A 12,938-nucleotide genomic window follows, 5' to 3' on the forward strand; every position below is an offset into this window, starting at 1 on the left:
ACTGCCGTCGCCTTGCCGGACCCGTCGCCGCCCTGGTCAGCCTGCGGCCGCCCTGGGACCTGCTGCCACCCCGGCGGACCTACCGCTGCGTCTACGCTGCCGCCCTGGTGAAACTGCGGTCGCCCTGCCGGACCTGTCGCCGCCCTGGTAAACCTGCTGCCGACCTGTCGCACCTGCCACCGCCCTAGTGAATCTGCTGCCGACCTGCCTGACCTGTCGCTGCCGTGGTGAACCTGCTACCGACCTGTCGGACCTTTCTCGCCGCCTTGACGAGCTTGGGGAGCCTGTGCTGCGGTGCCACCGCTCTGCTTCACTTGTGATGTTGCCCGGTTCCTGGCTGTCGCGTGGTCAGTCGGCACACTGTGTTTGGAGAGGCGACATCTTGTACAGCTTTCCGACAGTTCGGAACATTTTATTGTACCTACTCAAGTCGCAATAGATCGGGCTTGTGCCTTATGTGTCCTCTACCAATCTGTCCAATATGGTTTTTAACGTATAACTACGATTTATGGTATGACATGAGCCGGCATATGGTATACCTACGCATTTTGTTCGTTCCAGTCAGAAGTTTGGAATGCGCAATGTGCATGCTTGTGTTACGGTACAATTTCGGTTTGTGCAGTTGACACAACCTCTAAATTACGGGGCGAAATAGATGCAAAACCGGGGCTGCGGAGTCGGAGTCAGAGTCGACAGTTCTGACCAGACTCGGAGTCGATTTTGGAAGCCGAGTCGGAGTCGGGGTCACCGAAAATCCATCGGCTCCGCAGACCTGGCAGGGCTGCGGAGTCGGAGTTGGAGTCGGTCGGAGTTGATTACTCAGCCCGGAGTCGGAGTCTGAGTTGGTTTTTGGAAGTGGGGGTTGGAGTCAGAGTCACCAGAAGTCCATTGACTCCGAATCCCCGCGCAAAACAATGGCGATTTTCATCTAAGAGAAAGCCGCCGATGTGTTGGGCGGATCACCGGCGGGGCGCACGTTGGCTCGGTCCGATCCGAATAATTCCGCCAAATCTTTGAGTTCGAGTAACAGCTGGTCCTAATTTGCTTCACTGAGGAAACATGACATCGTTCTGCCTTGTATCGGACATCGAAACTGCACTAAAAACCGCTAATAACGTATTTGAACATCCGTCCTCCATAATGGCTACGGACGGCGGCCGGCGAGTTACCATCCCAGTGACGTCATTCGGGCCCGGTAGGGGGACGGTAAAAAAAAACCGGATGACCATACCTGGTTATATGGCCTTGGGTGTATCTGTTTTGTTACGGTGAACCGCATTTATGCTGGCCATGCACGGGCTGTCTGTTTTAGGCTCCCTCGAGCCGCCGCCGCAAGGCGGAGCGACAGCCCGAAGCCAACCGATCTTCGGTCTCTTTGCTTGGTACGGTATATGGTATACCGCAATTTATGCTGGGCCCTGTTTCACCGGTGATAGCAGCGCGCTGCTGTTACACGTGTAAATTGGATTTTCATGGAGGCATCAACAGGCCCCGGTTTGATGGCAAGGTAGCAGCGTCCGTGAAACACCGCCCAGGCCAATGCTCCGGCCTTGTACGTTTATAGGCTCCTCAAGCCGCCGCCGCAGGGCGGAGCGACAGCCCAAATGCAGACCGATCATATGTGTATCTGTTTTGTTAAGGTGTACCGCATTTTATGCAGGCCAACGCCCCGGCCGTACGTCCATGGGTTCACTCGAGCCGCCGCCGCAAGGCTAAGCGACATCCCAACGCAGACCGATCATATGTGTAGCTGTTTTGTTACGATGTACCCCATTGTATGCTGACCAATGCTCGGGCTGTATGTTATAGGCTCATTCGAGCCGCCGCCGCAAGGCGGAGCGACTGCCCCAGCAGACTGATCATATGTGTATCTGTTTTGCTACGATGTACCGCATTTTATACTGGCCAATGCTCGGGCTGTCTGTTATAGACTCACTCGAGCCGCCGCCGCAAGGCGGAGCGACAGCCCACAGCAGACCGATCATATGTGTATCTTATCATTATTTGTTACGGCGTACTGCATTTCATGATTGCCGATGCTCGGGCTTTCTGTAATAGGCTCCCTCGAGCCGCCGCCACCATGGGGCGCGGAGCGACAGTCCAAGCATACCGATCATATCTGTATTTTTTTGGCTGTTGATGGCCGTCTGCACCCGACTCTTATTACCGCTCGTGTCCTGAGCGGTAACAATACGCCTGATTTTCAAAAGAGCTGAGATCCGCTATGCTCTAATCTCCGTTACATTTTCTTGGCTAGCGCCATGACAAGATGTTGGCACCCAGCTGCAAACAAGCGAAGAACAACGAGAAAAGTTGAACCACCGAGATAGTTCCATGGAATCGCGAGCGAGGCCGGTGTTTTGCTCGAGGAGCTATATAAGCCCGTCTGCCGACCCAGTGCCACAGGAGCGAGGCAGTAGCGTCCCAGGAGAGCACTAAGCACACGTAACCCGGCATCAACATGCACTTCAAGCTGGTGGTGAGTGGGCCGAGCAGAGGGATCAGAGGACGTGAAAATCAGAGGTCATTGTCCTACAGAAAATATCATGAATCATGATATTGCGCTTTATTGAATAGTGTCTTCATAGCTATTTGACTTCAAACAAGACGTATGCTCGGTTCCTGGAGCACATCCATGTATCTCCAAAAGACATTTAATTGAAAAGCTGTTTGAAAGAAAAAAAAATATTTGTTAATAACGGGCCTGAAAGGGCGCCAACTAGCTAGTAAAACATTCTTCCTGTGCTCGTGATGTTCTATCGCCCCTCTCAGCCTGGCCCCACCGCCGTCCCTCTCCACAGCTGGTGCTTTTAGTGGTTCTGCTCGGGGTGGCCGCCGGCTCCGGAGGATTCTTCGGACGCAGGGGCGGCGGCGGATACTACAGCGGCTTCCAGCACGGAGGCGGTGGATACTACCCAGGACACAGCGGCGGATACTACCATGGAAACGTCGGCGGATACTACAGCCACTCCGGCGGATTCGCTGGACACGGAGGTGTATACCACCGTTGAAAGCTGACGCCCTGCTCACCATTACATCCATCGAAAAAGGCGGTCTGTTTGACAGGATTGTTCCAGGTCATAGCTACTACGAATCTACTACATAATATAAAATACCGGAAAGCTACGAACGAGTGTTCCTACCTAAGTACTACGGATACGAAATAATCCACAGACACGAAATAATCCACAGACTGCTTGTTCTAGGAACTTAGTCATTACGCTTGCACACTGCAGTTACTAATTGTGGCAGCGGATTAGCCGACAGAGGCAGGAGCGTTTTTAGCACACATCCTCTGGAGGACGCCATCGTTTCTTTGTTAGCTTCGTGCAGATGTGTCCGAGTACCGTTAGCCCGATCAATGACATCTGGACAGAAAGTCAAAGTGCACATGTGTGCGAACACCGTTCGCCCAATCAACGACATTTGGACGGAGTGAGACGCTAACGGCTGTTTATAGCACGAATGTCCCGTGCGTCTGTGACCTCGAGGATAATTCATCGAATATTTGTCACTATTCATTCTGCTCGTAGCGGCCCAAGCTCTTTTCTTTACCTCTTCAAACAGGCTCAAGGGCGTTACTTCGTTTAAGCACGATAGTCGGAGCAAGGCGCCAGAGTAAGGACTAACGTGAACAATTGTCACGCATTTGTTTAGGTAAGCCGCGTGACACAAAAACCGTCGAACGATAAAAGGTGCATAACCAGCGAGGTTTACACGTACATACTTTTACGCAACCAGCATGCGGGACTGAAGTACCATGAACAAGAGTTCTGTGATGACACCCATTATGAGTCCATAAAGCCGATCGACTCAATAGCGATTGTAGGTCAGCATTCATATGGATAACTACACTTGAACGAACAACCACAATCACTGTGCTCAAATGATAGAACAGGGGAGCGAAGACAGAGTAAAAACATTGGCGACTGAGGGTGCTCGGAGTGTCTTCTCAGGCAGTACCGTTACCTTCACCGCCATATTTGCTAACGATAGGTAATGAAATCGAACCAATAACCATAACTATTCTGGGACATAAACTGCAAAGTACGATGAATATACATCGAGGATTACAAATTACAATATGTACGACCTTAAGATTTGAGATTGGTCATATTTCTGCAAAGTTATCGCTTTAACAATGAGGTTGCATTGCAAACAAACGAAGAAAAAACAAAGCGAAAACTTTACACCTCTTGCAAGCGCCGAGATGACTGCGAGGAAGGTCATCTCGGCCGGCACAGTACCCGCAAATAAGCCGGCACAGTACCGTATAAAAGCCGTCCGGGAGCCGGGGTTCGGCAGAGAGCAGGCAGCAGTCGAGCGGACCACTCACAACACGTCCTCTGACAACATGAACTTCAAACTGGTGGTGAGTGACGGGCGAGCAGGGAGCTCAGGTGGGCCAGCAGCTGGCTTATCAACCACCTGCTCCGAAATACTATCTACAGCTTCCAATAAATTTGTGTTAGAAACAAAAAGGAATAGACTGAAATGCATTCTGAACCGATACCATACCGTTGTGGTCCAGTTTTTTTGTTTTTTGTTTTTTGTTTTTTGATGAATCATTCATAAACACTGGCTCAGCTTGAAATGTTATGTCAAAGTTTTAATGCTTATTTCAGCAGAGTGCGCATTCAATCCCCGCGAAAGCTTGAGCAGAGCTTTTACGCGTTCAAATCGCAGTCTCGCTCCTCTACTGGAACACATGGCATATGTTTCGCTCCCAACACTCAGCGCTTCAAGCTACGATTTGGGAACGAAAAATATGTCATGTATTCCAATGGGAGGAGCGTGAAGCAATTTGCACGCAAAAAAAAAACTGTGTTTCATCCTTAAGACAGAGTTCTCGGGTTCTGGCGGCCCCAGAAGGCTCAAACAGCAATCAATTCATGACTACTGAACCAAGATTTTGTAACCATATCTACAGCCACCTTACACCCCTCTCACCCCGACCTCTCCACCGCTCCCGTCCACAGCTGGTACTTGGTGGTCACTATTACATCCCCTCACTGACCCCACCGCCGTCCCCGTCCACAGCTGGTGCTGCTGGTGGTCACTATTACATCCCCTCACTGACCCCACCGCCGTCCCCGTCCACAGCTGACACTGCTGGTGGCTCTGGTCGGAGTCGCCGTCGGATCCGGCTCGTACTACGGAGGCAGATCCTTCAGCCGTTTCCCGAGCAGACGAGGCGGTGGATACTACCGCGGAAACAGCGGCGGCGGATACCATCCCGGGAGCGGTGGATACTACCACGGAAACAGAGGCGGTGGGGGCGGATACTACCGCGGAAACGGCGGCGGCGGCGGATACTACCGCGGAAACGGCGGCGGCGGCGGATACTACCGCGGAAACCGCGGCGGTAGCAGTCATTACGGCTAACACAGCGGTGGTGGATATGAGTTCGGACGCAGAGTCTACGGATAGAACCTTTGTCGTTACTACGGACGCCCTCGTGGACAGGGTCTTTGCTACAGACACACCCATAATGGGTCCCGTGGAACCATTATGTATGACTGATCAAACGTATTGCTGTACCGTTCATAACCATCGGTGTGTAATATAATACAAGCTTTGGGAATATTTCTTTAACGAACGGTTTACATGACATACACTGCGAGCTACTAATAGGTGCAGGGTATTATTAGATAGAATGGATATTTGTTTTCGCTCAAAAACCATCCGCGATTCAGCCATAGCCTGTAGCCTTTTGCCGATATCTTGCAGATAGGTCAGAGTACCGCTATCCCAGCCTATTCTTTACAGCTGGATGTCTGTGGTTCAAACGATGACACATTCTACCTAACAAAGAGACACTGAAACTGGAGAGCTGAAAAGAAACTGGAGTCGACTCATGTTATTCCAACTTCCAAGGTTGATTCATTAATCAAAGTGCTATGCTTTACGAAGAGTCTTCTTCTGAAAACATTTTACTGGTCAGCGTACATGTCAAAATCCTGGTAAGCTTAATTGTTCATAGCCATCAGAAAGGGAAATATAAAAACCCTATGTAAATTAAGCCAGAAAGGTTACTTGTGAAAGGTCTGGGGTGACCTTTCACAACTAGAATAACTTCTCCGTTTGACGGTATCTCAAGAATCACATATTTACGATTATGCTGATCAAACCGAACCTGCAAAATACCAGACTCCCTCATCATGGTCTGAGGAATGGCTGATATGATCACTCTCACGCCCGGCGCCGCTCAGAGTTAATCAGCAGTCGCTCAGCGGTTTGGCGGTGGCTCGGCGGCGACCGCCGTCACTGCCCGCTCGTCGTTCGCTCACCTGGGTGGTTTTTCCGGAGCCGGTGTCGCCCACCAGCAGGGTGACCTGGTTGTGGCCGACCGTGCGCAGGATGTCGTCTTTGAGCGGCCAGATGGGCAGCTGCTGGCCGGCCCGGCTCAGGTCGCCGGTGCCGCGCGCTCCCGGCACCTGGGGGATGCCGCTGTTCAGTCGGCCCGTCGCCCGGTTCACATCCCGAACTGGAGGCACAGCGAGGCAGGCGGTGTCACAGCAGAGGTCACGGCGCAGAGGTCACAGCGCAGAGGTCACGACGTACAGCACAGCCGCGGTCGTAGCGCACAGTTCGTGGCCCAATTAAGGCCATGGCGCAGAGGACACAGTGCAGACTAGGTCATATCACGGGTATCACGTCATAAATATGATATTGCCACTGCGGCACAAACGACAAGCTAAGCCCATGATCGCTCCAGCGTCGGAAGAAAGGGCACCAGACGGCAGCGCTGGTCGTGCGCTGGGGCTTTCTTTCGTTGGGTTAGCGGATGTCTGGCTTAGACTCAGCATCAATTATTATAGAGGCGATGATATCACTCGCTGGATTTTGTCAACCACAATGCACGATCCATTTGTGGCGTAATTGAAAAAGATGATGTCACGATTTAAGGCCAGAGCCTCCTCTGGCCCCAGCGCCATCTGCTATTGGGCTGGTTAGGTCCCTCTGCGGCCCAGGCGCCCTCTAACACCAGTCTCTCGCGGCTTTTATCGACCACAGCGCCCCCTACCCACCGCTAGCTCTGGTTCCTCTCTTGGCACCCCAGCGCTCCTTGGTTCCCTCTCTACCTCTCGACACCAGCGCCATCTGCCACCCAGCTGCGACAAATTTCCTCCACCAGCTTCCATCTACATCTAGCTATTCTCCACGGCTGGGGTGGGCAACATCTACCCCGGGCACAGACAGCTCTGCACGACCGGAACGCCACCTTAAGTACGGAACCAGAATCTATCCCCGGTGCTGCCGGCGCGCCCTCGCCCCAGGTACAGGAGGCCCTTCCTACCTTGTGCTACCAGCCGCACTATTCGCCCGATCATCCTTTCCCTGCCGCGGCAGTCAGCCGGCTCGATCAAAGGCCGTAGCTCAGCCCTCCCCATCGTAGCGCCTCTCCCCACCCTACCATCCATCCCAGTCCCCACCCTTGCATGCTTTCCTCCCCTATCATCCCTCCCCGCCCTATCCCCCTTCCGCCAGGCTGCAGCACCGTCGTTAACGCTGGGTCGGAATCAGATACTCAGCCCTCACCCCTATAATCACTCCCAGTCCTACTATGCCCTCCCCTACCGTCGGGCCGGAGCAGCCGGTCCCTACCCTACTATCCCCTCCCCTACCGTCGGGCTGGAGCAGCCGGTCCCTACCCTACCACCCGGCCTCCCTACCGTCGGGCCGGAGCAGCCGGTCCCTATCCTACCACCCCTCCCTACCGTCGGGCTGGAGCAGCCGGTCCCGCTCGGTCGGCGGAAGCAGCTCCTGTCGCTCCCGGTTGGTGACCGGGAACTTTGAGAGCAGCGAGCTGACGTGGTGCCGAGACATGCGCGCCAGCGCAAACACCGCGTCCGCCTGAACGATCGTCGAGCCATGCTTCTTGTATACCGTCAGAAAACGGTTGGCCGCCTTCCTGAAAAACGCAGGGCTTGAGGTCAGCCTTTTTCAACATATGTATAACTAATTGGAAAACTTGGACAGTTTGTGGAAATATGGGATACTACACAGATGCAACTGAACTAGCCACTGTGATGAATGGGTGAATTGAAGTTCGGATGCCCTGTTTCAAATGTTTTGAAAAGGTTTGAATGATCATCTGTGACATCGTCGGAAAAACCGCAATGAACGGGGAGTTTATAATACACTTACCCTCGGCTCTTCGACTTCAGCCCAATGGAGTCCGCCAATTTGTGGATGAAAGCTCGCTCAGTAGATGTCAGAGAAGATGGAAATTCTATTTCTGGAAAAAAAACATGAAAACATCAAGCTGCGGCAAAATTATACTTGTATGGCAATGAGCAGCGTTAACTCATTTTCATGCCCGTAATGTTCACAATAAGAAAAAACGAACTTTGTCAGCTCACTCAAACCACTACGAAATTTACCCCTAATTTCCGTTCATACTGACGACTCCCTGCACTGGATGTTAGCAGCAGTCATGGCTGTTTGTATCTCTGTCCATCCCCCAGTTACCTGCTTGGTCCTCCTGGAGTCGGAAGTTCTGCAGCGCCAGCGTCACGGCGATACGCAGCTCCTCGCCCACATTGGCCGGCTGCGTCTTCTTGCGTGGCATCTGGTGTTAGAACGGTGTAGCATCAGTGAACGATATTGGCACTGCAGGTCACATCTGCATTTAGATTTTAGAGCACCGTGCCAGCCATTATCACAATTTGTTGATGATGCAGTCAGCGCATGCACTAAAATCTGGTTACAGCACTTATATAAACTATGATATTGATAAAGCCACCATTCATCAGATAATGATGACAATACAAGTGAACAAATCAACGTGCTGTGAGCCTCATTATATCAATTATGGAACCATGGCCAGGACTAAGCAGCCTCAGAAAATGATACGAGAGGAATGTATTGCTGAAGCTGAGGTCCAAACAGCTTTTCAAGGACATATTTTTCCATTCCATGTTTTTCATGTCCTCAATAAAACAAATGTACTTTTTAGTGCAGCATATGTCATTATAATCAATTGAGGAGATGTCACCTGAGGTAACCTGACCCAACCTAATCTGAATAACCCAGCCTGCCCTTCTGCCACAGGTAGGTGTTAGGTAGACATGGGGCTAGTTAAGACTAAGTCAGGTTAGATTGGATTAGACTGGATTAGGTCAGATCAGATTAGGTTGGCACTGGGTCAGGTAATCTCACCTCAATGATTTGTACTTATATTTTGATTTGCTGCACTAATGAGCATTATTTGTAAATTAAAGACATGGAAAAACAGAAACAGCATTGTTCTTACCACAGGATAAATGAATGGAGGGTACAGGTTCCTGGGAGCAGGGTTGAAGGTATAGTGGGCATAGGATAAGGCATCCCCACTACACTGAGGCTGCTGCATTGTTGGCACTGAAAGTACAGAATGCATGGTCATATGTATTAACCCTCGCCGGCCGAGGGGGGGGGGCGGGTGCAGCCCCCCCCCCCCCCATAGGGTTTTTCGCGATAGCTCCGAACACGCTGGCGATAGAGAGCTGAAACTTGGCATACCTGACCTTTGATTCAAGCCGGATCTTTTGACACCAACCGCATTTTTGGGTCAGGTCAGGTCAATGACCTATGACGTCATAAGTGAACCTCTGCACGGTCTTCAGATGTCGCAACTTCGCAACGCCCTCACTGCCAGAGGAGATGTCACAGGGAAATGAAACTTGCAGGATCCAGTATCCATTATGAGTCTCACAACTTGTATATCTCGGATTTTTCCTAAAGGTCATATGAGGTCAGGTCATTTTCGTGACCTCACCATTATGTATAAGTCAATGGGGAAAAATGAAAACTGCTATTCTGGCGCCGGGAACGATCTCCAACTATCTCAAGCACACAGAATCGTGATTTGATGCACTCCTTGCAAGGTTAGATGCGTCACTTTTGCAATGTTGACCTTGCGTGACGTCATTTATGACGTCATCAAGGTCATATTAGTTTTTCGTCAATAACTCGTGATCAAATTGAGCTAGCGAGTCGGGAAGGCCACCAATGGACTCAGGAAGACCTGCCGAATCGAATGATATGCGACATGACCTCTTTCGACCAACTTCGTGACCTTGGGGTGCTGACCTGACCTTGACCTGAGGTCAACACCCTAAGTTGACCTGACCCGAACAAAAAGTATATCACTCGACGCGCCTGAGCGAGGCGAACACGATGCTGCCAAAATCGCGGCTCTGCGGCCGTTTTTTGCGAAGTTATTCACCAAAAACTGAACCGTACCTTGGGGCTTTTGACCTGACCTCAGAGGTCACCGGTTGACCTAGGACCTTAAAATCGGGTACCAATCTCTGCGTCTCGTAACGGCGCACACGCTCGTTTTTTTTCCGCGACGCGCTAGCTCCACCAGGGGCGAAACGGCGAGGGGGGGTGTCGTACCCGCCCCCCCCCCCTCGGCCGGCGCGTATGTAGAAAACCAATAGGTCCGGCGAGGGTTAAACACAAACAAATCCATTTAACACTAATCAGACAAATTCAAAACATCATGGCAATATCAAACAGGCACCCAACTTCTCAATTGCCACATTGATAAGACATTGTGATGCAAATATTTTGGTAACAAAACCTTTTATCCCACCCTAATAACTGCAGGAATTCACAAAACAAACTCATGAAAGGAGAGAACACACTATTCATGCCTCAAAAAGTGACACAAGACCTGAATACTTATAGTATTTCTGCACTAAATCATAAAACAAAAGTAACTGCAATGGCACCGCACCACTGACAAACTTGGTACATCCTACTTTGCAATTGTTTGTGTTAAGTTTTGAGAAATTACATTGGCTGATAAGGGTAGGTTAGTGTTTGGTAGTTCAGGTTAGATCAAAAAGTTATCAGAATGCTGTCATACAGGACACATGCAATTTAATTTGCAATTTGGTCATGTTTGCCATCTGTCTAGGTTCAGATGTTAGTTAATTCAATTAACTAAGATGAAAAAACCAGGTTATGTCAGCCTCTCAGACCATGAAAAAAGGTAACAAGCACAATCAGGTTGATGCGTTTCGTCACATTGTTTTTATCAAAATCCCTTTCCAACAAAGAAACGATACAAAGTGCAAACACAGCATATTGGTACGGTAGGTACGTTTCGTAATGCATGTATATTGTATAATGATGTTTGTTTTTTCTCTTTTGGAAAGCGTGTTGAACTGTTGACTGTTGATAGTCTACCTGTGATGAAACACGTCCACCTGCTTTAGCTTTGCTGACTGCTGAGATACCCAATATTAATTTACTAATAGTGATAACCATCTCAATATATATATATATATATATGGCATAGCCTTATTCAACTATGAGTCTGATTTGCTAACGATGATTTTCACCCCTCACATTGACTATATTAGACAAGTTTCTGAAGGTTCACTATTAGCGAGGGCATCCACCATACCTTTGTTCAGGAACGAATGGAATCAATAACAAGTTGCCTATCTTCAAAAGAAATACACTTTCAGATCACATTTCGATAAGACTCGAAACCGAAAATTACGGAAAGCTGGCCCGGGGGTGGAAAAAACAATACACGACACTTGACACCAAACTTGACACGACACAAACAAACAACGCTGAAAACCGGGTGCGTCAGAAACGCCTCACATGCAATCATTTCAAGGACAGGGAAAACAGTGACTCTAATCTACAGCAATAATCTTGTCAAAACCAACAGTAGTGAAAAAGCGAAAGACAAATAAAGTCGACACAGCTATTGCAGAAACCATGCAGCAAGCAGAATACACTTTGTTTGTACGCCATCATCCAAAAAACCTATCATAGGGATCCCAGACCGCTGAAGAGTGGTCGGTCCCAGGGAAATAAATACGCAATGCGCATTCCGCTTTGTGCAATATTGCTGCAGCCCGACGCAGGTTCAGTTTTTGCGCGGGCCGCAGGCAGTGGCGGCGGAAGGTATTCTAGGATAGGGGTGCAAACGATATTGAAGCGCCCCTTCCCGCTGGGCGCCCCTTACCATATAGGTTGTAGTAACACAAACAGTGAAGAGACGTTTCCTCCACACCGATAGGGGCCCATCCCAGGGGAACGGAATAAATGCCGCCCCCTCATTGCCGGGCGCCCTAGGAGAATGAATGTTACACATCAACACCAATATGCCTCCCAGTGAAATGAATTATGAATGTCGCCTTTCGACGCCGGTAGGCGCCCCAGACACCAGTGGATTTACTGCCGCCTTAAAACACCGATAGGCACCTCAGTGAAGCGAATGCCGGCCTATACCACCGATAAGCGCCCCGGATGAATAAATACCACCCGTCAACGCCGATAGGCGCCTCAGTGAAATTAATGCCGCCCCAATCTCCGATAGGCGCCCCAGGTGATACATGTCGCCCATCAACACCAACGGGCGCCCCATTGAAATGAATACCGCCCTTCAACACTGGCAGACGCCCCAGTGGAATGAATGCCGCCCCACAATGCCGATGGCCGTCCCTGCACTGGAAAATCAGTTTCGCCCCTATACAGGCACCCATAGAAGTTTGCAGAGTGCTATTCCTGGTCATAATCATCTCCCCAGTAAAAAAAAAAACGCAAAATACGCCCTAGCACTAGGGGTGTAACCGCCCATACGGACAGTGCAATTTTACAGACCCCAATCTCGGACCTCCCTTAACATTCATATGTTGTAAACGGCAAACCGCCCCCGATAAATGTTACACAAACTAATTTCCTCTCGCATATCGGCCATCAGGCGCCCCTTTTTGTCGCATGGAGCCTGCAACGCTATAAGCCCTCATATGTTCGTGTTGGCGTTCGGAGGCTATCGCCTTCAAAGACGTCTCCATAAATGTTTCTTTTTCGTCCCACACACAGGCGCCCCTCTTTCGCATGCAGGCGCCCATCTTCCGCATGGCGCGCTTCTCGAGTGGCTGCGCCCTCCTAGCCTTTATCGCCTGGCAAGATTATATTCG

At 50.3% G+C, this 12,938-nt stretch overlaps 2 protein-coding genes across 2 annotated transcripts; one reads left to right on the forward strand and one right to left on the reverse strand.

Annotated features, from left to right (window-relative positions):
* Positions 1–3,743: 3,743 nt before the first annotated feature.
* LOC122389819 (DEAD-box ATP-dependent RNA helicase 52A-like) lies at positions 3,744–5,592 on the forward strand. The gene is made up of 2 exons (XM_043382226.1): positions 3,744–4,372; positions 5,104–5,592. Exons 1-2 carry the CDS (start codon positions 4,142–4,144, stop codon positions 5,383–5,385), a joined length of 513 nt encoding a protein of 170 aa, XP_043238161.1. The 5' UTR covers positions 3,744–4,141; the 3' UTR covers positions 5,386–5,592.
* On the reverse strand, positions 4,526–11,565 carry LOC122389818 (3'-5' RNA helicase YTHDC2-like). Its single transcript, XM_043382224.1, has 5 exons — positions 11,405–11,565; positions 8,476–8,575; positions 8,152–8,242; positions 7,722–7,915; positions 4,526–6,487 (listed from the first exon to the last, which is right to left on the reverse strand). Exons 2-5 carry the CDS (start codon positions 8,573–8,575, stop codon positions 6,219–6,221), a joined length of 654 nt encoding a protein of 217 aa, XP_043238159.1. The 5' UTR covers positions 11,405–11,565; the 3' UTR covers positions 4,526–6,218.
* Between the last annotated feature and the right edge of the window lie 1,373 nt (positions 11,566–12,938).

This window comes from Amphibalanus amphitrite, unplaced genomic scaffold, assembly GCF_019059575.1.
Source record: "Amphibalanus amphitrite isolate SeventyFive unplaced genomic scaffold, NRLGWU_Aamphi_draft 000373F_arrow, whole genome shotgun sequence".
Classification (NCBI taxonomy): Eukaryota; Metazoa; Arthropoda; class Thecostraca; order Balanomorpha; family Balanidae; genus Amphibalanus; species Amphibalanus amphitrite.